The 27,336-nt window shown below is 48.3% G+C and overlaps 1 protein-coding gene and 1 long non-coding RNA gene across 2 annotated transcripts; both read left to right on the top strand.

The window, feature by feature from the left end:
* The first annotated feature begins 102 nt into the window (after positions 1-102).
* EPDR1 (ependymin related 1) lies at positions 103-26,355 on the top strand. Its single transcript, XM_038562533.1, has 3 exons — positions 103-590; positions 23,657-23,865; positions 24,905-26,355. The coding sequence occupies exons 1-3, from the start codon at positions 103-105 to the stop codon at positions 25,102-25,104; spliced, it is 897 nt and encodes a 298-aa protein (XP_038418461.1). The 3' UTR covers positions 25,105-26,355.
* Positions 3,005-6,529, top strand: LOC119864171. Its single transcript, XR_005373144.1, has 3 exons — positions 3,005-3,284; positions 4,785-4,893; positions 5,211-6,529. It is a non-coding gene; the product is annotated as an uncharacterized LOC119864171 (long non-coding RNA).
* Positions 26,356-27,336: the final 981 nt, after the last annotated feature.

The following is a 27,336-nucleotide window of genomic DNA, read 5'->3' as shown; positions in this document are numbered from 1 at the left end:
TCTCCTGGAAGGTGGTGACCTGCCGCACACCTCGGTCAGTCCCGTTCCTTCTCACCACCCTGCTCCCCACCCCGCCCCCTTGAAGACGCGGTGCCCTTCAGGATGCTAGTGGCACCACTGCCACTGCATTTCCTGTTGGCAGCAGAGAGCAAGCGAAACCGAGGCGCAGCGGGCAGAGGCCCTGCAGCGGCAGCTCCCGCCGGTGGCCGCGCCCTCCCGGGCCGAGGCTCCCGCACCTCGCGCGCGCGGGGCCCAACCGCCGTGGCGACCGCGGCCCGGGTGGGGGGGGAGGGTCACCGCGGGTCACCGCGCTCGGCCGGGTCGCGGGGCCCGGGGGGCGGCGGGCGCTGCGCGGCGATGGCGGGGCGCGCTCGGCTCTGGCTGCTGGCCGGCCTCTGGGTGTGCGCGCTGGGCGGCCTCGGCGCCCCGGGGACCCCGCGGCCGTGCCGGGCGCCGCAGCAGTGGGAGGGCCGCCAGGTTGTGTTCCGGCAGAGCAGCGGCCGCAACAGCCGCGCCCTGCTCTCCTACGACGGCCTCAACCGGCGCGTGCGGGTGCTGGACGAGCGGAAGGCGCTGATCCCCTGCAAGAGGTGCGCGGGCCGCGGGGGGCCGAGGTCGCGGGGGGGGGGCGAGGTCACGGGGGGAGCCCCAGGTCGCGGGGGGCCGAGGTCGCGGCGGGGGGGGCGAGGTCACGGGGGGGAGCCCCAGGTCGCGGGGGGCCGAGGTCGCGGCGGGGGGGGGGCGAGGTCACGGGGGGAGCCCCAGGTCGCGGGGGGCCGAGGTCGCGGGGGGGGGGCGAGGTCACGGGGGGAGCCCGAGGTCGCGGGGTCCCGAGGTCCGGGGGGGGCGGAGGTGGCGGGGCCGCTGGCGGCGCCTCCTCGTGTGGGAGGCGGGGCGTGGCGGGGAGGGTGGCGGGGCCCGCGGGGTCGGAACCGGGTCGGGGCCGGGGTGGGGGCGGGGCGCGGCCGGGGCGCTGGGGGCGGCAGGGCGGGGCGGCGGCGGGATCGCACCCGGGTCCGCCGGGTCCGCGGGGTCCGCCGGCTCGGGGCTGCGGCCTGGGCCCCGCTCCTGGAGCCCCGCAGCCCGGGCGCGCCCCCGGGGCCCCTGGGGTCAGGAGCCGTCGCGACCGAGGCACGCAGAACCGATATATTTTAAGAATTCCTGGTGCGAGTTAAAAGAATAGGACCGCACCGCAAAAGGTGTGGGGAGCCACGGAGAATACGGCTCACAAACCCCTCTCGCCGTTACAACCGTTGAAATTGCGGTTTACTCCCTTAAAACTTTCCAAGCAAGCTGGACATACTGTGATCAAAAAAATTACCCTCTCCTCTATACGCCCTCCCTTAGGCGTCGGGGAGCTCCGCCGGTTTTCACGAGCTCTTGTCCCATAATTGACCTTTCCACAGCTGCTGTGACCAGGGGAGTCCTCTTTCTGAGGCCTGATTTCTATTTTGGGGTCACCACCTGTCAATTCCACTGGCTTTCCTGCGGAAAGTCCTGCGTGTGCTCCTCTGGGGGTTATGCTGGCCTCTCTGTGTGGCATTTGGGCGATGAGGAGGTGCCCCGTGATGTCCAGGGTTTAAGCTCGGGTGAGTGTAAGATCAGGGGCAGATCTCCATGTCATGGCACCTAAAGCTTTTGTTGAAGTGTTAGGCGTCTTGAAGAAAGTGTTGGAGGGACAGAACCTTTCAGGGCAGTGTATTAGAGGATGGACGCTAATGCGTTTGTAAAGGTAAACCTCCAGGGCGGAGGAGCAGGAGCTGGAGCAGCCAAGTCATCGTCGGGGCCTGGGAGGATCTCCCGGGCCTCAAAGGACATAGTAACAATAGCAAACAACAACCCGTGTTTGAGGATTTAGGATACCCTGGGCCTAGTGCTGAGGACTTTCTGCATATTACAGGGAAGCCTCACAACAGTGTGACAGGGGACATTTTAGGATCTCTGTTAGAGACAGGGAATCTGAGGTCCGGGGAGATTCAGCACTCTTTTCCAGGCCACACAGCCTGGACGTGAGGAAGCCAGGTGGTATCTGACACCTGTGCTATTACCATGCTGTCATGCATTCATTCATCACGCATTTTTTTCATTGCAGGAGCTTTGTATAAATAGAGTGGGTCCTGGGCCTCAGGGAGGTAGGGGTCTGTGGGTGGAGTCACAGGAAGGAGAATTCTCACCCAGTAAGATGAAGGGTGTGCTGAGTGTGACGAGCACTTCAGATGGGCAGGTAATCCAGGCTTCCTGGAGGAGCTGAAACATGGGGGAGACCCAAAGCCTTACACCAGTGACCAGGGGAGGAAGCCGGCTGCCGGGGGGGGGGGGGGTGCAGGTCTGTTTCAGGACATCCTGGAGCAGACAGGGCGGGGTGTATTCCAAGCACTGCAGACCAGCCACTGTTAGGGCTACAGCACAGAGGATGTACGTGCAAAGGTTGGCATCTGTTGAAGGATTTCCCTGCAGTTGGAAGGTCATGATTGGGCTGTGGAACAGGCAGTGGGTGCACGGTTGCGAATAAAGGAGAGCAAGAGGGGAAGGGAACACGTGATCTGGGACACTTGTGCAAGGTCTAGGGGAAGGGTGGGGAGTGGCTATGGTGATGGTGAGAAGCGGACCTGGAAGGGACGTGTTGAAGAGGTTTATTGACAGTGGAGGTGAGAGGAGGGAAGAGTCAAGGGGAGTCAAGGCCCTCATTTTTGGCTTCTGATGGCATGATAGAGATGGTGACACTGTTCACTGAGGTAGGGTTGGCTTTGTGTACTTCTTTTTTATGTAGGTATGTATTTATTTATTTTTATATATTTATTTTTAAAGATTTTATTTATTTATTCATGAGAAACACAGAGAGAAAGGCAGAGATGCAGGCAGAGGGAGAAGCAGGCTCCCTGAGGGGAGCCGGATGCAGGACTCGATCCCAGGACACTGGGATCACCTCCTGAGCCAAAGGCAGATGCTCAATCGCTGAGCCACCAAGGTGTCCTCCCCACTTATTTTTTTTTTAAGATTTTATTTATTTATTCATGAGAGACACACACAGAGAGAGGCCGAAGGAAAAGCAGGGTCCCTGTGGGGACCCCGGGATCACCCCCTGAGCCGAAGGCAGACACTCACCCACTGAGCCACCCGGGTGTCCTGGCTTCGTGCACTCCCGGTCGATGACACATTGCTAACGTTTATGTGCCGTCACGTGAAGGCTGGCGCAGTCGTGGCATATTGAACAATCGTGCAGCACATGGGCTGGAATGGCCCAGAGTGCCCTGCCGAAGCAGAGGAGCGTAGCCAGGCAGAAGGTAAGGGTCGATCCCCCCAGAGGTCAGGTCTTCGCAATGTAAGAGATCACCTGTTAGAGTTGGACAAATCTGGGTCTGAGCGCAGAATCCTAGCGTGGGCCTTTGGGAAAAGGGCTACAGCTTTCTGAGCCTCAGTTTCCCTGTTTACAAAACGAGTATATAATAGCATCTCATGTACTGGATTGTGGTGGGGACCGGCGGAGTCTGAGTGCGGACAGCACGGGGTGCGTGTCTGACACCGAGAACGTGCTCAGTACCCAGCTGCCGTGGCCACCGTGGCCACCGTGGCCACCACCATGGTCACCTTCCTGGCGCATTTCCCACGGCCCCGAGCCTCGCTGCCAGCCTGTGGTCCCAGAAACGTGGTCCAGCAGGGCACTCGAGGGCCCTTCCCCCCAGAGCTGCCTGCGGGGCAGCAGGCTCAGCCGCGAGCAAGCCTGTTTCAGTGGGCGCCGTGGCTGGCACGGAGGCCCGGATTCTCAGGTCCACAAGCCTAGATCATTCTCTCCCTGTCGGCAGAACCACGTGGGGAGCCAAATTATAATCAGGAGGTTGTGAGCAAAGAGTTGGAGCAAAATCACTGACTCTAATGCTTGCTTGCTCGAGGCCAGGCTGCATGCTCAGTGCTGAGCTTTCCATCGTAAGACAGGCCAGCCCAGGGGAATGGGGCTGAGAGACAGCGATGCGCTCATTTTCCCCAGACAGATGCCTTGTCACTGGTTCTGTGCTCCCCATCTGTGCTCCCCCAGCCCTGCTGGTCCAGAGTCCCTCCACTCTGCCTGGAGGCGCTGTGAGTCCTGTTCTGGCTCTTAGCAACCCTTCTTCATCGAGGAATCCATGATCAATTACTATGGTCTTTATATGTGTGCATTAGGTCTTTAGCAGGGTCACGGCCAAATTTTGCTGGCCTAGACGGTTTTTTGTCCCCATGTGGTGATTTCTCATTTCTTTGTCCTGACCCATCAAGTGTTGATTTCACAGCTCAGATTTTCGAAGGCAGTTTTATTCCCCTCCTTCCCGGTTTCCTGGCAAGGTTCTGCCTCTAGTCCCATCTCTCTGGCCCTAAGTCAGAGGTAGAAAAGAATGTTTAGCGCATAAGTGCATTTTTAAGCTCTTTAAATGTAGATTTGCTGGCACAGACTCAGAAGCTTTTTCAGGTATTAACGGTCTGGCCAAGAAACCAGATGTTATTTGAAGAAAATATGGATGGGTTGTCTCTTCATATTTATTAGTAAGTTGAGAAGTAAGTTTTAGAATTGGATCAACTTCTTACGATTTTTATTTTGCATCCAGATTGTTATGGAAAATCCCACTGATAGTTACTGTGGAATGACTAGGACTTTCCAGGCTCTCTTTTCCCTGAGATGATGGAAAAGATTAAACAACTTTACAAGCTTCAGATAAGGCAGCCTTAGCAGAGAATGGGGAATATTAGTAATTGATACTATTTTGTTTTCTGGTTCCAACTATCTTTCCTGACTCTTTGACCAAACTCACAAGTATTACATTTGGAAGACCGAGGAAAAGCGAGAAGATTATTTTCATGTTTCCGCGAACATGTTGAACTTTGTGGGAGAGGCGATGCCGAATGAACTTGGTTAGGCCACCGGTAAGCTCACTGCTCCCACTTACAAAACGGTGGCTCGGGGGTTGGAATTAATGGCTCTAATGACCCAGAGTGAGCAGAGAGGCATCAGGAGAATATGCCTGGGGACGTTAGGGATGATATCTTAGAAGACTGCTCAACTACCAACCCCACATGCTTGGGGATCTTTGGGAGGTAGAAGGTAAAAAGAGAAAATAGGTCTTCAATGGCGTGGCAAGTGGATTCTCATTCAAATTCTGATCAGTTCATGTCTGTCTCTGTTTTCCTTGGGCATTCTATTTCTTGGAGAACAGAATATCATTTCTCTTCTGTATTTTTAGAGAAGGCCACCGGGTGTAGTGGAGAGAGCACGGACATCCACTGAGAGAGTCATGGGACGTCAGACATGGCTTCTAGTCCTGGCTTCGCCACGGCAAGATCCTCACTTCTCAGGATATCAGTTTTTCATCTTTGAATTTAATTTTAATGACACTAACTAGCATTTAGGATAGGTCTTCTTCCTTAAAGATGAAATGATGCCAAGGAAGCACTAACTGTGCTTTTATTATATCAGACCGATTCCTGTTTCTCCTGTGATATAATGAACGTAATATGGATTTCTGCATTTTTTTTTCTCAGTGTGTGTCTTCGTGTTGATAGAAATCAAAATGCTTTCTCTTCCTTCTTCTTTTCACCTACACTTGTGCTCATGGGGAGAGAAAAGAGGGGTCCCCCCTTACGTGCTTTGGCTGCAGGCTCAGAAGGCTCCCCCCCGTGTGGCGGCTCTGAGTGTTCCAGGGCATGAACAGCACTGCTTACACATGCTCTCCCAATGTGTCTGCCGTGGAAGATTAATTCCAAGGGCTGTTATCACATTAGGTAACTTCAACAATCGTTGTGTTTGAACAACAGGATAAGGCCATTTTCCCCTCCAAACACAGCATTTTATTTTACTTTGAGACTATCTCATCCCTTGCAGACAGTTAAGTACACGGCCACCCCCCCCCCCCCACCAGATCATTTGAGAGAGTTGCCAACTTGATAGCCCCACAACCCCGGAGACGTCTGCGTGCATTTCCTGCAACAGGGCTATGCTCCGGCGTGACTGCAGTGTGGCCATAAAAATTGGGAAATGAACAGGATTCATTTCTACCATCTGAAATGTGGGTCTCATTCAAGTTCTGCCACTTGTTCATTTATGTTCTTTAGAGCAAAAGGACCCAGTTTATATTCAAGCATTGCATTTTGGTGTCCGGTCTTTTCCAGAGGGTTTTTTGTTTTTTGTTTTTTTTTTCCTGGCTGGAACATTCCCTCAGTCTTTCTTGCATTTTGATACTTTTGAAGATTACAATGCACTTATTTAGTGGAATCTTCCTTGATTTGGGTTTGTTTCATGTCTCATTGTGATGAGCTTCTAGTTTTTCACCTGTGGTAGGAATACCACGACATAGTCTGTTGTTCTTACTGCATTGTGATGTTCACGCCGATCCCCTGATCGAGGGATGGCAGGCTGCAAGTTTCTCCAGTGTGAGGTGACACTTTTTAACTTTGTAATCAATAAGTATTTTGTAGGGAGGTTTTGTTTTTTGTTTTTTTGTTTCTTTTTTCCTTAGAGAAAAAAAGAGGGAGAGAGAGAGAGGAGCAGCAGAGGGAGAGGGGGAGAGAGAATCTTAAGCAGGTTCCACGCCCAGGGCGGAGCTGGACACAGGGCTTAATCTCATGACCCTGAGATCATGACCTGAGCCAATATACAGAGTCGGATGCTCAACTGACGGAGCCACCCAGGCACCTCTGTAGGGAGATATTTTAAAACCACGTACACATCCCATTTTTCACAAAACTGAACTTATTCACTTATTTATATCAGCAAGGACTCAAGGATTCTCACTGGATTGCATTTTTTCTCATTGTTTTGATGTTCATATTATCCCAGATCTGGCCAGTGGGAACCTCTTTATGTTGGCTTTATGTTCTTTAAACATGTATCTCTTATTCTTTGAGCACTTCTTTGCTTTTTGCCTCAATAAAATGTTCCAAAATCATCTGTACTTTCTCTGCTAGAGTGTTGGAATGAGCCATTCTCAACTAGAAGCTCTGGTTCCTTTTACTGGAGAATATTTAGAAGCTAAGATCTCTGCTCTAGTTGTGCTCATAGCTAGTAGGTGGCATTGCTCCTAGACCCTTTCAATGGACAAAGCAAGGGTATGATATAGGTTTGAAGACACATGGTCACTTACTCATAACATATACATACAAATTTATGTGTATGTACATTGCTAAGCTTCCAGTTCTAATCAATATATATATTTAAACCAGAACCTCCAATTCCATTCCTCTACCTCATGGTTCATTTTTGTAGTTCCCTTCTCTGAGAAAATTAGCTCTCGTTATTCAGTTGCAGCAGGTAACCAATTGTGCACTGCTGTGATGCCCCCTCCCTACATGAGTGGGCCCCCTCACCCGACTTCGGCTCCACACCCTAGGCCAGGCCATGCAGATGCCTACCTTGCTTGGCCCTACTGCGGGATTTTAGATTACACTGTTGAACGAGAGGAAAGGGAAGATGAGCTTCTGTTTTTCTGTGTGTGTATTTGTCTTCTTTTGGATTTCTCAGGGTTATATCATTGTAAATCCTCAGACTGCATGTATGTGGCCGGGGGAGGTAAATTAGTATGAATTGCTCAACAAATCGACCCATAGATTGATTTTTAAAGATTTTATTTACTTATTTGAGAGAGAAAGAGACAGAGCATGAGCGGGGGCAGGGGAGGGCAGAGGGAGAGGGAGAAGCAGATTCCCTGTTGAGCAGGGAGCCCACTGGGGGTGGGGTCGGGGGGAGTGGGGCTTGATCCCAGGATCCCAAGTTCATGACCTGAGCAAAAGGTAGATGCTTAAGTGACTGAGCCACCCAAGTGCCCCTCCAGAAATTAAGTAAATCACAACCCTGTTTTGTGTGGATTGGGCTTCCATTTTAAGAAATCACAACTTTCAGAATTTCAGGAGAATGACTCTTTTTGCCTTGACTCCCTCTTGATCTCTCTGATGGCTCGAGCCAGCATTTTCTTTTATTATTAGCTCAGGAAGTCTGGCTGCTTGGGGCCTTTTGATCCTCAAAAATGAACATGCTGATTTGCAAAATTGAGTTTTTCTTCAAGAAAGAGATTTTCTTGGAAGCCTGTAAAGTTTGCTTTGAGTCTTAATTCGGTGGGTCTGTTGACCCTGGACTTCAGAGCGTTGATGCTGGGATGCCGAGGAGAAGCAGGCAGTGAGGAGCATCAGTGCCAAGGAAGACAAGGCCACGGAGTATCAGGACTGCTGGGGTGTAAGACTAACTCATAACTAAAAGCCAGAGGTGGTCGCCAAACTGCTCTGAAAACATCTTTACTCCTCTCTGTCAACCTCGAGCTCTTTCTTCCTGATTCTGTCCTCGAAGATGGCGGTCAGGGGCAGGGAGCCCAAAGATCTGAAAATATTCCACCAATTAGTGGTTTGTTTTTCCTGGAATAAATGCGATAGTGTTATATTTCCCCAATTCCAGTAAAAATCTTCTATTTTCCCCTTCATAATTTCTTTTATTTTACCCATCTTCAAAGAAAAAAATTCCTCTCTTGATCCCACCAGCCGGAATGCCATTCTTCCCTTCTATTTAAAGCAAATCTCAAGCTCAGTCCAGTTTCTGACCCTCATGCTCCCTCGAACCCCCTCCAATCAAACGTTGAGCGTCACAGCTCTGCTGAGCGGACTCTGCTCAAGAGCAGTGCGCTCCACGTTCCTGACCCAATGACCCTCTATCTCCTTGTTCTGTGGGGCTCGTTTCCCCCATCTTGGTGTCTTCATGGGGTCTTTGGGACACCACATTCTTCTGGTGTCCCTCCTTCCACCTCATTTCCCTTCCTTCTCAGCTCCCTTTGCCCTTCCTCCTCCTCCTCATGCTGCTAATGGTAGAATGTCCCGGGGCTTGGCTTGCCACCCCTTTACTGTTCTGTCTACACCCCTGTCCTGGTGCCCTCAGCTCAGTCATGTCTCTAGATGGCATCTGTGCATGGAGGACTCTGCACTCCTATGTCCAAACGCTGAGTTGAGCTCTTCCTTTGGATCTCTGGTTGTCCTCTCAGACTCCGCTTACCCCAAACTAATGCCTCCCCTGCAAACCAACAAATATTATTCATCACGCAGGTTCAGCTAATAGCAGCTCCAGTTGCTCAGGATCAGCTCTTAGAGTCATCCTTGAGTTCTCCCACTTGCCACAGGTAGTCCCTAAGCGAATCCTGTCAACTCCAATTTTGATAGAGACTCAGAGTCCGACCACACGTTCACTGTCATCTTGGAGGCTCAATCCCTCATCATTCTTGCCAGGGCTTTTTGCATGGGCCTCCTAACGGGTCGTCCTCCTTCTATCCCTGCCCACTTTTGTCTGTTGTCAACGTAGCAGCTTGAATGATTTGCTAGAAATACTGTGTCACATCGCTCATCCGCTTAAAACCCTCCAGTGCCTTTCTGTCTGTCAGAGGGAGGGTCCTTACAAGGGCCTGGCCACCCTAGGATCCCTTAGGATCTGCTGCCCACCCCCTCCATATCTTGTCTCCGATCACGCAGAGGCCCCTTGCTTCCAGCTCCCTCCAGCCTCCGGCTCAGCAAGCTTCCCCCATTGCTGGCACTTGGGTTTTTGTTTCCTGTGCACAGAACACTTTTTCCCTAAAAAGCTGCATGGCCTCCTCCCAAATTAGGCTGTCTCTCCTCCCAACATTCTCATACATCCCACCTCACCGCCTTACGTGTTCAACATACTTACCACTATCTGACGTACTATTTAGTGCTTTTTAAACCCGTTCCCTCATCTCCTCTGCTTTCCCTTGCCCAAAGCAAGACTCCACCATTAGGAATTTTTATCTGGTTGTTGCTGTTACCTCCAGCAACACGAATTAGATTTATTTTTTGAATAATTGAATAAGGAAATGAGTAATAATGGTGACATCTTATTCATTGTAGAAGGATCCCAAAATACAGGTGTGCAAAGAGAAAGAAAGTAAAAATTATTCATAATTGCTCAACCATATTGGTTACTCTTAATGTCTTCTGAATAGCCAAGATTATTTTTTTGAAAGACTTATTTATTTGAGAGAGAAAGAGAGAGAGAGAGAGAGAGAGGTGGGGAGGGGCTGAGGGGCAGGGAGAGGGACAAGCAGACTCCCTGCTGAGTGCAGAGTCTGATGCAGGGCTTGATCCCACAACCCTGAGATTACGACCTGAGCTGAAACCAAGAGTCAGGCATTCAACCTCTGCACCACCCAGGCGCCCCATCCTAGGTGGTCCTGAGATTCCCAGCATGCATACTGAAGCTCATACTGGTTCACGTTGGGTTTTTTCCCCTCTTAACAATACACTGTGCAAGCTCATCCACACTCAATAGCCCACTTCTATCATCTTCAAAGTCAAAGCCATCTTCAAATGGCTTCTCCTCATTCATGTCTCAGCTCATTGTCTCCTTAGAGGGACCTCCTGTGACTCCCCACCAGCCACTCCCCATCACACCTCAGTCTGTTTTCCTTAGGACATGATCCCTGGGTGACATTGTCTGGTCGGTTAATTTTTCTGGTGTTGATTGTCTGTCTCTCCTCCTTGAGGGAAGGAATATTATCAGTTTGATTTATCACCAAAACCCCAGCACCTAGAAGAGCTTGGTACATAGTATGACTCAGTAAATGCGTGTTGAGTGAATAAATTCCATTTTCATGGCTTTTGGACTACTAGCATTGTCCCTGTTCATGGTGGAAAATCTGAATGACACAGAAAAGCAACTTAGGGTCAGGATCTCTCATCATCCTGCTGTATGGGACTAAGAATCCTGAAGTATGTGCTTCTGGATTTCTTTTTCCCGTACTAGTGTATGTAATTTAATTTAATTTTTAAAAAAGATTTTATTTATTTACTTATTCATGAGAGACACAAAGGGGGAGGCAGAGACATAGACAGAAGGAGAAGCAGGCTCCCTACAGGGACTCGATGGGGGATGCGGGACTCGATCCCGGGACCCCAGGATCACGACCTGAGCCAAAGGCAGACACTCAATCACTGAACTACCCAGGTGCCCCCTGTGTATGTAATTTTAAAATTAAAATGGAAAACTGCTCTGCATTTTTTTTTTTCTGAACAAAATATTGTGCACCTTTCTCAGGCTACTAAGTAGCCATTAGCAAAACCATTTCTAGGGACTGTGTGGTAATCTAGCCAATGGGTAGAACCTAGCTTTTGTGAGCGGTGCCTTGTTCTGGGATAGTCCTGTTTCTTTCTCTTCTATTTCCCATGAGTCTAGACTCCTACATACATCACCTTGGATTTGTGTGCTATTAGATGTGTACCACTTTTTAAATATATCTTGTATACATGCCTAGATAAGAAAGTGATAGAAAAAGGATTTGCACATTCTTAAGGTGTGACAGCTTTGCCCTTTGGGAAGGTTTCTCCAACTGACAGACATTTCAGCCTGCAGAATGTGATTGTTCCTGCTGCCCCCGTCATGCGATATGGAGTCTGATTATTTTTGGTGATTTCTTTTTTTTTTAATTTATTTTTGGTGATTTCTAATATGATAAAGAAAATGGAAGGGCAAAATGACACGCCTCCAGTGATCTCACACCCCCTAGTGATTCTCACTCTGTTGTCACTGTCTTTAATACTCCACAGGGAAGGCCCCTATGGGCTGTTGGTTTAGCAAAGATACTCCATCATGTTCAGTGAATATTTTTGGAAAAAATTTCTTCTAATGAGGATGGATATTAAACTTCAGCAACCTAGTGATTTATATTAATGGATTGCTTTATGTTTAACCACTTTGCACTCTTAAAATAAATTCTAATTTATTATGATATCTTTTGATAGTCTGGTTTGGCTCACTGACATTTTATTTTTAAGATTTGTTTTTAATCAATAGCTGCAATGGAGCTTATCCTTTAGTTTTTATTTTTCTGCTTTCTATATTTTAAAGTAGAAAAAGTTTTGTGAAATTATAAAAGAATTGGCAAGCTTTCTCCAGCCTTGAGGTTGGAAGAAAATTAATTCCTGAAGCTATTTGGACCTAACTCCTTTTGAAGAAGTAACATTGTAAGAATTTTTTTTTCCCTCTGGTTATTGATCAACTTAACTTTCTGCTTCATTCTGTGTTAGTTTTGATTATTTATATTTTCCTAGAAAAGCTCCCATTTCATCAAGATTATATTATCATCATCATCAGTTTGTATGTGATCTCTGAACTCTGAAACTCCTTCACTTTATCTACATACATCCTTTTTTTCTTCTCAATTTTCTTTTTCTGCATGATTATATTTTTAACAATCAACTCGTGGCTTTAAGGTATGGTTTTATGGTTTATTAAGCATTTATATTCTACACCGTGTATCTGCTTTGTCAAGAACAATTGCTGACATCACATGGCACTGCCTACCTGAATTTTGAAAAGTTTTTAGGCAGGCTTGTAGTGGAGCCCCCCCTAAGAAGGCATACCACGACCTCCAGAAATGGATCCCCCAGGTTCCTTTCATCCCCATGCTACTCCCCCGCTCTTTCCTCATCAAACACTATCTTCAATGTTTCTCTGGATCCTCAGTCCCAATTTTAGAGACTATCTCCCAATATGGGCATTGCAAGTTTCCCAAGTACCAATGGTTTCCTTGAGAAGCAGTGCCTGTGTAAAGAATCAGACCCCCAGCAGGGTGCCTCCATGGCCCTCAGATCCTCCCAAGAATGGAGAACTCATGGACAGATGGCACCTAAACAGAAGGCAGTTGCCCCTGGATGAAAAGGCTGTGATGCTCCTTATGGAAGGCTGCTTTTCTTGTGGCTAAAGTTAGATTGACTGGGAAAGTTCCAGAGTGTGAGTTGTGCCAACGAGTGGGAGCTGTCAGCCTGCCCTAAAAGGCACACCAAAGTAACCCCTCGGAGCTCCCCCAATGTCTTAGTCTTTTGAGTCTGTTGTAACAAATACCAGAGACTGGGTAGCTGATAAGCGACAGAAGTTCACTGTTCAGTTCTGGAAGCTGGAAGTCTGACATCAGGGTGCCAGCATGGTTGTATAAGGGCCCTCTTCTGGTCATAGACTTCTCTTTGTATCTTCACATGGGAGAAGGGGCCAGCTAGCTGTCTGGGGCCTCTTGTATCAGGGCACGAATCTGATTCATGAAGGCTCCACCCTCATGACCTAATCACCTCCCAAAGACCTCACTTGTAACGCCATCACCTTGGGCGTTAAGTTTTCAACATATGAATTTGATAGGGTTGGGGGAGGGACACAGACCCTCAGATCGTAGCACCCGGAGAAACATCTCAGGAATCACCAAGGAAGATGCGGTCAGATGGGAAGATGGTGGCCCAGGGCCAAGGGGCACATCAGTTCTTGGGCTGACATAGCATTATCATATTATCGTATCCTGAGCTATAGCTTAGGAGGAATGTATGAGGCACCACAAACCACCAGACTAGTTGGTGTGGCATCCAGCTTCAGCCATGATGAATGCAAGGCCTTCTGAGGTTGCTTGAAAATACTTGTAAGGAGGACTGTGGTGAGCCGGATCATCTGCACTGATTCCAGAGCTTCTGAAGCACCACCCCCTGCCCTGTGCCCCCCCCACCCCACATACTCACCAAGTCCCTTACTGAGGTACATCTTCTGTTCTCTAGAACTATAAGTTTTCCTTCCCAGAATGTGTCATCAAGAAGCTGATGACCCATGATGTCAAGTTGGGAAAGGCAGACATGCCTCTGAGGAAGATGCCCAGGGGCCACCATGGAGCTATCTGAGTTGATTGAAGTCAAGAGGGAGCTGTACCTCCTTAGGAATCCCAGGGACCACTCTTGGCAGAGGGCCCTGGGAGAAGCGAGGAGGCAGCGGCAGCAAATGTAGGGAAAGCACAAGAGGATGGAGCTCTTATTCCAGAAGGAACAGGGCAGTGGAGAATTTTACCAGCTTGCCTTCTGGGGAGCAGAGGGGCTGGGAAGAGAATTTATTTCAGATTTAATATGTACCTAATACCTAATTGTCATGTCAAGTGCTGGGTTCTGATGTGGTTTATGTGTTTCCTCTGGTTGTGGGAGTCCTCTCTCGCTCTGAATCGAAAGCTCTCACTGTCCCCTTTGTCGCACACTCTATTTTGGACAGTACCCCCCGCCCCCCACCAGCTCCAGGTATTGAGTGGCTTGCCCTTGGGACCCCTCATGAGAGCCTCCCTCATGATGTGTCAATTATCCTAAGGAGTAAGGGGATGAAGCTTGGGGATCCACTTTTCTGTCACCGCAACACGACTTCTTCTGCAAAGGACAAGTATTCATTTAGGTCCCACTTGGTAGGTTGAAAAGAATTTCAAGTGTTCGGATGGTTCTAGTGCTCCTTCTTTCACCACGCTGAGCCTCCCTGAGGTCAACTTCTTCACTTGTTCAACACAGAGGAATTTTTTATTGTGTGAGCGTTTGCAACCAACTTCTAAGTAGTGTTGCCGCAAAAAGATACATAAATTATTTTACTCCTTTCATTATTCACTGCAGGATCTCTAGTGCTGATTTGCTTTTCTATCTGAATATTTTGATTTATGTTTCAGCCAGCTGGAACAATCGATTTTCTTCAGAGAGGGTACTGTGCAGCAGGAAACTTCCAGAGATTGTGAATGCCGGAGAACATCCACCCGTTGCTGTTTTGCATAAAGCTAATTTTGAGGTGTACACAAGTCACTGGGTAATACTAGTGTTTGGTGCTCATGGCACTTAGAGCTCTAGAAGAGAAGTCTGAGACCAAACTAATTTCGGGTTAGTTTTAATAAATGTCTTTCTACCCTAGTTTTTGCAGGTTGTTTCTGCATCCTGGAACATTATTAACATCTCTAGGTTACATCTGGCTTTACGGAGATGTCATCGGCTGTTTCTGGAGGCTTGATGCCCTGTCTTCTCTCTTTGTTCCTTGTTGAATATCTCTCTGCTTACATGTCTGGGTTCTCTTACCTCTGCTCCCCCAGATTTCTTATCTTCCCGTTAGCCCTTTTGTTACTTTCTACTTTTTTCCCCCCTCAGGTTCTGGAATCATACCTTTTAATTCACTTCTTCTGTTTTGGGTTGGTTGGTTTGTTTCTAAGAGCCACAGCATCCTGTACCACCTCCACTGCATCTTCTACTTTGATGATCATATTTTTCACGAGAGAGCTTTCTCTGTGGTCACTCATTATTCTTTGTTTCTTAAATTCAGTATGATGCCGAATCCCAGTGAAAGTAAAAAATAAGATTTACCTTGTAGAGTCGTTAACGGTTAGCTGCAAGGGTGTCTGTGTTTATATTTACACACGGTGGCAACTGATGTTTCTCCTGAGAAGTGCAGTATTGGCCGTGTGAACCTGACTCCCCTTGTACCTTCCAACCTCCTTTTTTTTTTTTTTTTTTTTAAGATTTTATTTATCTATTCATTAGAGACACAGAGAGAGGCAGAGACACAGGCAGAGGGAGAAGCAGGCTCCATGCAGGGAGCCCGATGCAGGACTCAATCCCAGGACTCCAGGATCACACCCTGAGCCAAAGGCAGATGCTCAACTACTGAGCCACCCAGGCGTCCCAACCTTCCATCCTCCTTAATACCCCCTGATGTGTAGTTCTCGAAACCACTGTGTACCATGGCAACGCGGGTATCCTGGCACTAATGAGGCTCTTCCTTCTAATGGTGAGAAAGAGACAGCCTGAACTATTGCTCATGAGACATTTGTTTTATTATCTTCCATCAGATGAAAGAGTATATGGCTACACGTTGCCAGTAGTCATCCCGAAACATTTTTGGAAAAAAAGAAATCTCTTCAGTTTCTTGAGCAGCCTTTTCTTCTTTTGAACTGGAATCCAAGTGGTTGGAGGCTCATCACCTTACAGCTCCTTAAATTGCACACATAATTATTCTTCGATTTCACTTTTCCTAGGGCTGCATTCTCAAGCAGCTTAATTTCCCTTTTGTTATATGTGGTTGGTATCAGCCTACACAATGAGTTTGTGTCTGACCCAACAATTTTGAAATAGTGTTCTCCTTTTATGTCTCATAATTACTGTAGGGTGTAACTCAATCTTGGTATACGCCAGAATGGCAAGTGGCTGCCGCTCAATTCTTCCTGCTAAGAGTCAGAGGGCTGGCATGCATTACTAATCTATTATATTGCATATTAGACAAATCCAAAGGTTGTTCAGTTTCTCCCATAAAAGCCAAAGGCCTTTTGTAATCACAATATAATATTTGCCCACTCCCTTTTCTGCAATTTAAGATATCTTGGATGGCCTAGCAGTTATCTTACCCCTGTGGAAGGAGGGGAAGAACAACAGTGTTAGTGACTTAGAACAAGTCTGGTAGGAGATCAGACCTTGAGTCCATTATTTGCTACTTAGGTATGCTCCGAGCCTCATATTTTCACATCTGTTAAAACAAAACAAAACAAAAAGCTAATAAAGTGTCAGCCAACTGAATTTGCCAGTCTGTTACCTCTGCCTTAGACTGTTTTTTTTCTTTTTTCTTTTTTCCTCCCCTTGACTACTCTGATTCAAGACAGAAAAACAGTTGCCTCTTGGCTATCCAGGCAGTAGCTGTTCAAGTTTCTCTGCGCCTAGCCAGGCTCTCTTGTGGGTTCAGGCATTAGCCAAATCCGTGGGCCCTGCTCACTCTGGAACAAAAGGCTCTCAGAGAACCATTTAAAAGCATTTGATAGATCGTAAGTATAGAGCAGTGGATTTTACTTATTTTATCTAGGGTGCTTTCAACTGTACGTGTCAGGAAATCTGACTAATGGAGGCTTAAAACTATAAGGCTGTGTGTAGTTTGCTTCCAAATTCTGGTGATGCATGTTCCTAGGTCTGTCTCAACAATATCTCCAAGGCTCCTGGTTCTCCATCCATCTACTCTGCCATTCTCAGAGAAAGTTAGCTCACAGTTGCAAGACGGCATGCTGACGTGTTGCTCCATGGCTCCAAGGTGGCTATCCTCACTTCCCACCCTTTGTCCAAAGACAGGAAATGAAGGAACGTAGAGCAGGACAGGGACTCTGCCTTTTGGAGAGAAGAGAAATCTCTGGCGGGAAGTGGGGGGTGTCTCTTCATCCAACAGACTTCCTTTTAGATCTCCAAGGCCAGAACCAACTATACCCCTAGCTCCAAGGGACACTGAGGAAGTGAGTAGATGAGAATACTTTCTTAGCCACTGTATTGAGAGGCAGGCCAGAGACAAAGGGTGAGATGCTCCAGGTCTGCTAGAGAAGGGTCCACCGTAGCACTCAGACTGTTCTCTCCTTCATCCTCCCATCCTGCCTGGATGCACTAGCCCTTCTTCATCACACAGCAGAGCAAGTCTTATGTGCACAGGTGAAACCAGCAGCTTCCTCGTCAAATGTTAACTGGTGATGGTAAACGTAAGCACTGGCAGGCTTCCTACAAAGCCACAATCCCTGCATTTGTATAACAATTATGTATCTGCTGTCTCAAATCATCTTCATAATAATGCTTTGAGCTTCAAAATTTTGGTCTCTTTTTACATATGAGAAATAGGAGATTAAAGTTATGGTCACACAGCTCACCACTCCTAGACTGGGAACCTCGATTTCTTGACCTGAGCCTTTTTACAGTGCTGTTGATGCTGTCTGTAAGCTTTATCCTAAAGTAGGAAAACTAGACAGAAAGATTTTCTCCTGCCTTACTGTAGTTGGGTAAACGTTTAGTACCATTCTAAAGGAAGGAAATGAATGAAGCTCTACATCCAGTTAAAAATTCTTTTGTTTCTGGGGCACCTGGGTGGCTCAGTCAGTTAGGCATCTGACTCTTGATTTTGATTCAGGTCATGATCTCAGGGTCATGGAATTGAGCCCCGTGTTGGGCTCTGCACTCAGCGGGCTGTCGACTTGAGATTCTCTCTCCTTCTCCCTTCACCCCTCCCTTCCTCCTCTCTCTAAAAAATAATATCCTAGTGTTCCCTTTGGGAAAGAGTAGTATCTTGTAAAATGTAAAAGGGGAATTTCCTTTGATCCAACAATTCCAGTTCATAAACTTTTCATAGCGTTGTAAACACAGAAAGGCAAAAGGGTTTATCTTCAATTTATATTCAGCTTTGTTAATATTAACAAATTGTGAAAATAATCTAAGTAGCCACTGAAGGAAAACATGGTGTGTGTGTATGCATGTATGTGTGTATCTTTACACACACAAGGTGCATATATGATGTATGTATATATATGATATATGATGTATATATGATATATGATGTGTATATATATCTCATATCTCAAACACTAACAGGGCCATGTCAAAGCCACAAATACCAGCAGTACGGAGCTCCCACTGATGGAACATGGGACAATCTGTGCATAAATGGAGTAATGACTTTAATTGTCATATACTGAATATATAAAAATTCTTGAGCTGAGGGTGATGACTGATAGACAAGTAGATGTATGTCATTTGTTATACCACTGGCACTATTATCCCAATCTCCAGTGAAATAATTGATTCAGGAAATGGTTTTACCCAGAACCATTAGGTGATAGTTACTAACAGGTTCTTCCCAGCATCACTAAGTATTCCTGACCAATTGCCTGCTAACTGTAAAGGAAACGCCTTCATGATGGAGACATGTGGAGGAACCATATAACCTGGTGATCAAAGTTAGTAGCATTAATAGTGGGACGGGACATCGTCTGTCTTCTGCTGTGATGCACCATGCCTTTATGAATTTCTTTCCAAAAGTCTTTAATCAAATCATGTCAAGCCTTTAGAATTCAGGTCTAATTTGGAGGAATGACAGGAGCTAGAAGAACAGATTTAAATGAGGAAACTGACAAAACTCTAGAACGGGGAATTTATGCAGACCTGGAGTCTTCGAGGAGTCAAGGCCATGATAAAAATTAAAAACAGTAGGAGTAGTGTTCCAGATTTTTAAAACAGAAGAGACATAACAACCCACTGTAATGCTTGAAATCTGATTGGATTCTGGTTATATATATAAAAAAAAAACTTTAAAATACATTTTTGGGGAACAATTGAACATGGACCAGATATTAGCTGGCATTAGGGAGCGAATTTTAATATCCTAGGTGTGATAATGGTAGTGGCAGAGGGAGGCAGAAAGTCCTTGTTTTTAGTAAATATAGAATATAGATAAAGCAAACATAGCAAAATGTCACAATTATTGAATCTAAGTGGTAGATACAGAGGTGATCATTCAACTCTTCTGCATTTTAAAAACATTTCATTGTAAATTAGGAAAAACTGATTTTATAAATCTGTATTTTTTGACCTGGAAGGAAATCACAGACAAATTGTTGAATTTAAAACATAGGTTAGGGCATCGGGGTGGCTTAGTTGGTTAAGTGTCTGCCTTTGTCTCAGGTCATGATCCCAGGCTCCTGGAATTGAGCCCTGAGTTGGGAAGCCCTGCTCAGCAGGGAGTCTGCTTCTTCCTCTGCCTCTGGCCTTTCCCCATGCCTATGTTTTGTCTCTCCCTCAAATAAACAAACAAAATCTTGAAAAAGTAAAACATAGGGTAAAAAACATCATATTTACTCGTTTTTATGAATGTGTCCAGTACACATAATGACAAATCAGTAGGGTATTTGCACAACATGTTGCATAACAGTGTTATCCATAATAGCCAGAAGGTAAAACAACCCAGGGTCTCTACACAGATGAACGGATAAGCAGAATGTGCTCTATACATTCAGTGGAATATTAGCCTTACAAAGGCAGGGAATTCTGACGTGTGCTGCAGCACGGAAGAACCTGGAGGACGTCATGCTGAGTGAGATAAGCTGGTCATGAAAGGACAACTACTGGGACACGTGGGCGGCTCAGTGGTTGGGCGCCTGCCTTTGGCTCAGGGCATGATCCCAGGGTCCCGGGATCGAGTCCTGCCTTGGGCTCCCTGCATGGAGCCTGCTTCTCCCTCTGCCTGTGTCTCTGCCTCTCTCTCTCTGTCTCTCATGAATAAATAAATACAATCTTAAAAAAACAAAAAACAAAAAACCCCAAGAGGACAACTACTCTATGATTCCACTTCGATGAGGTACCTGGAGCCGTCAAGTTCATAGGGATAGAAAGTAGAATGCTGCGTGCCAGGAGCTGGGGGGAGGGGGGGGGCAGAAATGAGGAGTCAGTTAATGGGCCTATAGTTTCAGTTTTGCAAAATGAAAAGAATTCTGGAGATTGGTTGCACAACAATACAAATGCACTTAGCACTTTTGAACTATATATTTAAACATGGTTAAGATGATAAAGCTTGTGTTATGTGTACTTTACCACAATTGAAAGAAATTTAAACAAAAAGATCAAAATGTGTTTAGGCACAGATGCACAGAGCTGTTATTTCTATATGTTTGAGTTTCTGGGCAATTTTTACTTCATTTTCCATTTCTGTACTGTTTGGATTTTTTTTTTTTTTTTTTTACTTTGAGCATGAATTGATTTTACATAGCCCAGAGGATATAAAACTTCTGCAGGTTTTCAGTGTTTTGGTAGAGCCTGAATTTTAAGGAAATTGGATTTTCGGGAAACCACGGATATGGTCAGGGCAGCCTGAGAATTTTGTCAAAAGCAACCGGGACCCTTGGTCCCACGGGGAGGGGGCCCGAGGGCCCGACAGGGCTTCTGCAGGCAGCACGGCGGGAAGCTCAGCCTGCTGACCCGCTTGGGGCCGGGGGTTCGCAGGCTCCTGCTGACTGCGGCCTGCCCCGCTGCGTTGCCCTCCAGGCCCGGCCCGGCACCTCACCTTGCTCCCCGGGGTGTGATTAGTGGCCCCTGTCCTCCCAGCTTCCTCGGCTGCAGCGCCAGGCCTTGATCTTGCTGCCGGATCGGGTTTCTGTCAGAGGCGTCGCGGCCCTTCCCGCCGCATCGCAGGCAGATGATTCATTTCAACCCTGGCTGAGCTCTGCGCTTCCACCTCGGGGCTCCGTCGGGCTCCAGCCTGTGTCCCCTTGGCCATGGAGGACCTTCGTCCTCGCTGTGACTGACGCTCGCAGCCAGGCCCGGGGTATATGCAGCCGCAGCAGCGGCCCGAAAGCTGCTTTTCCGAAACTTCGAGTCGAGCCCTCTGTCCTCGCCTTTAGATCCATTCGGGAGTTTGAGGAAAGCAAACAATCATCCGGTCATCTTTGGTTTCCCGTCAGGTTACTGTTTTCTCTTGCACCCGAGGCCCTGTCACCATAAGCCCAGTTTCAGGTTATGGCCTCGTGTTCAAGAGTGAAATATCGTGAAAACAGGCAAGTACAGAGAAGGCTGCAGCGAACACCTGCGCAGGAGTAAAGGGTGACGTTTGGTGAGGACGCTTGCAAGGCCAGCATTCTCGTCTTGATGAGACTGTCCCTCTGGGTGCGGGCAGAGGCGGCCTCAGGGCAGCAGCCAGGTGGCCCTCCCTGTGCCCCGCTGGTGGCCGCCCCCCCCCCCCCCCCCCCCCCGCCGTGGATCCCTGGGCCTGCGTGTCTCTGCCAGGACAGCTGTGCTGGCAGCTGGCCTCCGGACTCCGGGCGGGGCGGCGGCGGCCTCGGCTGTGTTAGAGACCAGTCCTGGTGATGATGAGTCACGCAAAATGTTCCAGGCGGGAGAGGAAACTTCATTACAAGGAAGGCAACCTCGTGGCTCTGCAGGGGGATCTGTGGACACCGGGCCTCGGAAAGGAAGTGCATCCCGCAAATGCCTGCTGTTGGCTTCCCAGCACGTTCTTCCTCGTGCTCAGGTCGCATGTTGCAAACAGCCTCCCACAGCCTGTGGGTGTGCACAGGACACGTCCAGACCCGTGAGGAGACTGCCTCGAGGTCCCCGGGTGGCAACTCCACATGCTCGTGGGACAGAATCAATCTGATTGTGTCGCCCTGGGTCGCATGTCCACCTCGGGTCCAGTAAGGCCTGCGAGGGTGGCCCGCTCCTGGATGGCCAGGATGGCTGCCCGGCTCCCACTGCTGTGACCCATGGATTCGGGGGGCTGAGGGCTGTTCTCGGGAAGGAAGCCCCCCTCCGCCCCCGCCCATGGTGCATATCTCCTGCGGTTGGAGAAGCACACTGCTGGAGGTTCTGCAAGAATGACAAATGCCCATCTAGGCCAGACACTTGGGACTTGGGAGGCTGCAGGCGGCCAGTGCTGATGGTGAGGAGAGTCGAGAAGAGAGCCACCCCCGAGGGCACACAGTGCAGATGTTGTGGGACCTGCTGTCACTGAAAGGATCAGGGAACTGGATTAATGTACAGAGTCCCGTATTGATGGATGAATGGACAGCCCTCTGAAGTCGATAGGAGTGTGTCTGTACTCCTACGTGATGTGCCAGGGACTGCACTGGGCAAAGGCCGCGGGGACAGGCCAACCCCGGCTCCTGCAGAGGGCTCACAGTAGAAGAGGTGGCTCCACTCTCCTGTGAGCACTATCGCAGCAAACGAACTCTTCCTTTTCTTCCTGCAATTGCTCCCACTTCTGAAAGGAGAGAGTTTTACCCTCATAAGCCATTTTTATTTCCTAGAATGAAGCAGGATAGATCTATCTAAAGGTATAAAATGAGGTCATGTTTATGTTTCCACACTGGCTTGTAACCCTAGTGGTGGTGTTATTATGACCATGTAGGCAGTGATCATTTATAAGTTTTTCTTTTCTTTTTTTAAAAAAGATGTTATTTATTTATTCATGAGAGACACACACACAGAAAGAGGCAGAGACACCTGCAGAGGGAGAAGCAGGCTTCCCGTGGGGAGCCTGATGCAGGACTCTGTCCCCAGACCCCAGGATCATACCCTGAGCCCAAAGCAGATGCTCTGCCACTGAGCCACCCAGGTGTCCCTGAAGATTTGTCTGAAGAAAAGTCCTTTTAAGCTTCAACCTGGAATGGCAGACATTTGCCCTGGAGGCAAGTGGAGGATGTGGGGTGCAGTGAGTCTCACCTGCTGGCTATCTTAGTTTGCTCAAGAAAAGCACCCACCCCAGGTCTTGCGAATTTCACTGTGTGAGGTCAGGGTCGCAGCCTTATTCTGCTGGGCCAGCCGCAGTGACCTGAAGTTTGGACTGACAGTCAAACACACAGAAGTCCAACTTGTTCACCCAAGATTGCTTAGCTTTGAGATCCACACAGGACTGGGGACAACTCAGTGTTCAGCATCATGGGTGGGGGGTGTCTGCAGACTCCCCGCCCAGCCTGGGAATACCTTTGGCTTGCTCTACACATGGGGTGTACTCAGGAGACACGAGGCCAAGAGCATGTGGACAAACTACATGGGAAACCAGTCACTCTGGGGTCCCCTCACTTTTGTTTGCTCATCTCAGCCTCCTCCAGTTAATGGGAGGGGGGCCCTCATTCTCATATAGCTGCGGGGCACAGGTGTGTGGTCTGACCTCAGCAGTTTCTCGATGTGCTCCATTCAGTGTACCCCAATAATTTGTGATTTAGTGCTGCAAGGAGAGCTCAACCAAGCCAAGGGGCAAATCCTCTTAGGTCCCTGTGGCTGAAAGGTCACACACCAGCCATTGACCCAGGGCCGTGTCTTCCTCATGTTTGTAGCCAAAGCACAGGATCTGGCATATAGTAGGTACTCAATTATTCAATATTCAATTTTGAACTCTGAATTTTTAATTATTTCGTGTTTAGGTCCTCAGTGTGGCTAGTGCTCATAAATAAGTAAATGATTGCCTAGCAAGCAAAACTATTTTTTCCAGCTTGTTCCATTCTAAGAGTAATTTATATCGAAGGCCTTTGGGCTGTATGCTGATAAAAGACACGATGGTTGTAACTTGAAGTCCTGATCCACTCTCTTTATATTTGTCTTTCAGATTATTTGAATATATTTTGCTCTATGAGGATGGAGTGATGTTTCAGATTGAACAAGCCACCAAGCAGTGCTCCAAGATCACCCTGACGGATCCCTGGGACCCTCTAGACATTCCTCAGAATTCCACGTTTGAGGACCAGTACTCCATAGGAGGGCCCCAGGAGCAGATCACGGTCCAAGAATGGTCTGACAGAAAGTCAGCTAGATCATGTAAGGCTTCATAAGATAGCCAAGTGCTACATCTCAGGAAGCATGATGGGAAAAGAGTTTAAGTCCATCAAGGAAGGTAGTTAGGGCAATGCATAAGCTTAATTAGATTGTTTGGCATCCCCCGCACCTACTTGGAAGTCCCCACGTGTACTCGGCTAGTTGTTTAGCTCCAGGATCTAAGCATCATATTTGAATGTGGGAAATAGTGCAAACCCATGTAAAAACTGTTACCCCAAAGTTAGCATAGAATTATCATATGGGACCTAGCAGTTCTGCGTACAGGTGTATATCCAAGAGAATTTAGAGCAAGGATTCAAAAAGATATTTGTGCACCCATGTTCATAACAGCACTAATAATAACAGCTAGATGGTAGAAACAACCCAAGCGTTCATCGGCTGGTAAATGAATACCCAAAATGTGGTGTAAACAAACAATGGAATAGTATTCAGCCATGGATAATATTGGATGAACCTTGAGGATGTTATGCTGAGTGAAATAAGCCAGTCACTAAAGGACAAATACTCTGTAATTCCACTTATCTGAGGTCCCTAGCGTAGTCCCGTTCATAGAGACAGAAAGTGGATGGGGGCTTGGGAGGGGCAGGCAGGGGAATGGGGAGTTCGTGTCAGAGGGCACGGAATTTCCACTGAGGAAGATGACCAAGTTCTGGAGACAGATCGTGGCGATGGTTTCAGAACAACGTGAACGTACTTAATGCTACTGAACCTTACTTTATTTTTTATTTTTAAAGATTTTATTTATTTATTCATGAGAGACACACAGAGAGAGGCAGAGACGCAGGCAGAGGGAGAAGCAGGCTCCATGCAGGGAGCCCGATGCGGGCCTCGATCCCGGCACTCCGGAATCGTGCCCTGGTCCGAAGGCAGACGCTCGACCACCGAGCCACCCAGGTGCCCCTGAAACATACTTTAAAATAGTGAAAAGGGTGAATTTTATGTATATTTTACCCCCAGGATAAAAATACAGGTATTTTGCCCACCTTCTATGTTAAAAAGTCAACTTCCCTTCCTCTTGCAGACGAAACCTGGATTGGCATTTACACAGTCAAGGATTGTTACCCCGTCCAGGAAACCTTCACCAGAAATTACAGTGTGCTGCTGTCCACGCGGTTCTTCGACATCCAGCTGGGCATTAAAGACCCCTCCGTGTTCACCCCGCCCAGCACCTGCCAGACGGCCCAGCCGGAGCCGATGAGCGAGAACTGCTCCTGGCAGTAGGCCCGTGGGCGCCCCCACGGGGTTCGGGCTTTCGAGAAGTGACCACCTTGGCTCGAGAGAAGGATCGTGATGGGAGGAAGATAAACCGTGATCCGGGGTTCTTTGTATATATGATCCTGGCTTCTCAAGCGATGTTGACGAAGGGGATGGACAGCGGTGGGAATGCGACTGGAAGAGACGGCAGACCCGGGGATGCGCTGTCTGCGCTGGCAGGTGGATCTGGGAGCGGGGGCACACGTGAGCTGGGGGGGGCAGGGTGGAGGGTTTCATTACCTGAGTTGCCGAGAATTGCTGCATTGCTGCCACGTAGTGATAATAAAATGCAGGACGATTTTGCTCCCGTTTTATGATAAATTTTTGAGTTCTCTGCAGACAGTGGCCTCTATCTTGCCTGCATCAGGGTGGCGGCCGCTCCCCTGCCCTGCTTCCTGCTCCCTTGACCCGTGACCAAGCGATTCCTTAAAAACCCCTTCCAGCTTTGTGGCATGACCCGATTGATAAAAATCTGGGGAGGAGATGAAAGGCTCTGACACAAAGCAATTACACAAGAGGGTTTGAAAATCCTCACGTGTGTATCTGGGTAAGCGTGGGCCACGTGTGCTTCCTTTTGTCTACGCAAGAGTATTGATGGATGTGCTGAATCATCCTATATTTGTCAGGAGACCTCGAAAGACAGCTAGTGTTCTAAAAACAGCGTTGAACTGGGGGTCAGGGGACTGATGTCTTCAGAATCCGGGCCTGCAATGCCTTTGTACTTGAACTCCTCCCAGTAACTACATGCACTCTGCTTGCCCTCGTGGGGTTCCTCGCGGGGGCCCTGTTTCCGCAGCCTCTTTGCGCCACTTCTGCTCATCCTTCCCGGGTCAGCTCACGCTTGACCTTCAGAGAGCTGCTGCTGGCCGGGTTGGGTGCGCCCTGTAGCTTCTCGCCTGCTTCCTGGGCAGCATCGCCCACCAGCCTGGCTGTGAGCTCCTTGATACGGGTCACCACGTTCTGTACTTCTGTACTTTTTCTCTGCCCAGCACCAAGTAAGTGCCTGGCACATGGTCAGTGCCCTAAGCATGTGTAGAGTGGAGAATGCCAGCCTGTCTGGTCACTGGATTCCTCATCTATTCAAGGGTTGGGTTTGCTGACCTCTTGGGAATAAAATGTATTATTTTGGGTTCTTCTCCTACTGTGTTTCATCTGGCTATGACGCTGAAAACAGTCTGTATTACTCCTGGTTTATTTCAATAAACAAGTTTAATTGCATTTCTAAGTGTTCTTTGATACTTTCACTTTTGTCCCATAGGTGAGTTATCTTGGTAATTCGGGCGTTAAAACTCCTCTCTGATGAATAAAGTGCTTCGGGTGATCTAAGCCATATTCATTATCCCTCTCTCGAAGGCTTGCTCTTCTGTTCAAAGCCCAGTTGCCTGGGTCTGGAAGCCTCTGAGGTGTTCTTGGTCCATTTTTCTCCATCAGTCCTCATAGACAATCAATGTCCCGAGTCTGGTCAGAGTGGCCCCTGTCCGTCCCCTCAGCCGCCATCTGGGTCTGGGCTCTTCCCATGGCTGGCCTTTGCAAGAACTTCATAGCTTCTCTCTTGCCCTGGTCTTTTCTCCTCAAAGCCAACCTCTGCGCGGCCAGTCCCAGGCCAGTACTGAGCCCATTACCTCTAGGGCCCATGCCCGTTCTTGGAGTCTCAGAGCAGAGGGGAGCCCAGGCAAGGCTGGCATCTGGAATGCACCGATGGGTGGGGACTTTCATAGCTGCCTTCGAGGCGGTCCAGCCGGAGCAAGCCTTCGTGATGCTGTTTGCCAGCTTCCTCTCTCTCCCCCACAGGATGGCTCCTTCACCCCCATCCTTTCCAAACTGCACAGATCCCCTCAGCCCTGGATTTGGTCTTTGCCCACCCCAGTGCCCATCCCTTCTCACAGGAGAAAGGAAAGGAGCCCCTTTTACTTCATTCAGGGACATAGGAGGTGGGTGTCCTTTCACTTCTTTGTTGGCCTATTTTAGTAGTTGAGCCATTTAGCAGATGTGAACAATAAATATGACCCTCTTGCAGAAAGATTTTATATCTTGTGGGATTTCAATCACCTCCGCTGGTGTCCTGCTCCTGTGGGTCCTCACTGTGTCAAAGTGAAGGGGGGGCTCCCCAGCACCGTGCCCATGGCCCTTCAGGTCAGAACCCCCCCACCCCCCACATCCTTTCCAGTGTCCACGCTCATACTGCTCTCTCTTTGCCAA

Source organism: Canis lupus, chromosome 18 (assembly GCF_011100685.1).
Source record: "Canis lupus familiaris isolate Mischka breed German Shepherd chromosome 18, alternate assembly UU_Cfam_GSD_1.0, whole genome shotgun sequence".
In the NCBI taxonomy this organism is placed as follows: Eukaryota; Metazoa; Chordata; class Mammalia; order Carnivora; family Canidae; genus Canis; species Canis lupus.
This window is presented reverse-complemented; position numbering and strand designations above follow the sequence as displayed.

Coding starts and splice junctions, on each gene's coding strand:
- EPDR1 (XM_038562533.1), top strand. CDS start 103: ATGCTAGTGGCACCACTGCCACTGCATTTCCTGTTGGCAGCAGAGAGC. Junction 591..23,656: donor GCGCTGATCCCCTGCAAGAG/GTGCGCGGGCCG, acceptor TTTGTCTTTCAG/ATTATTTGAATATATTTTGC. Junction 23,866..24,904: donor CAGAAAGTCAGCTAGATCAT/GTAAGGCTTCAT, acceptor TTCCTCTTGCAG/ACGAAACCTGGATTGGCATT.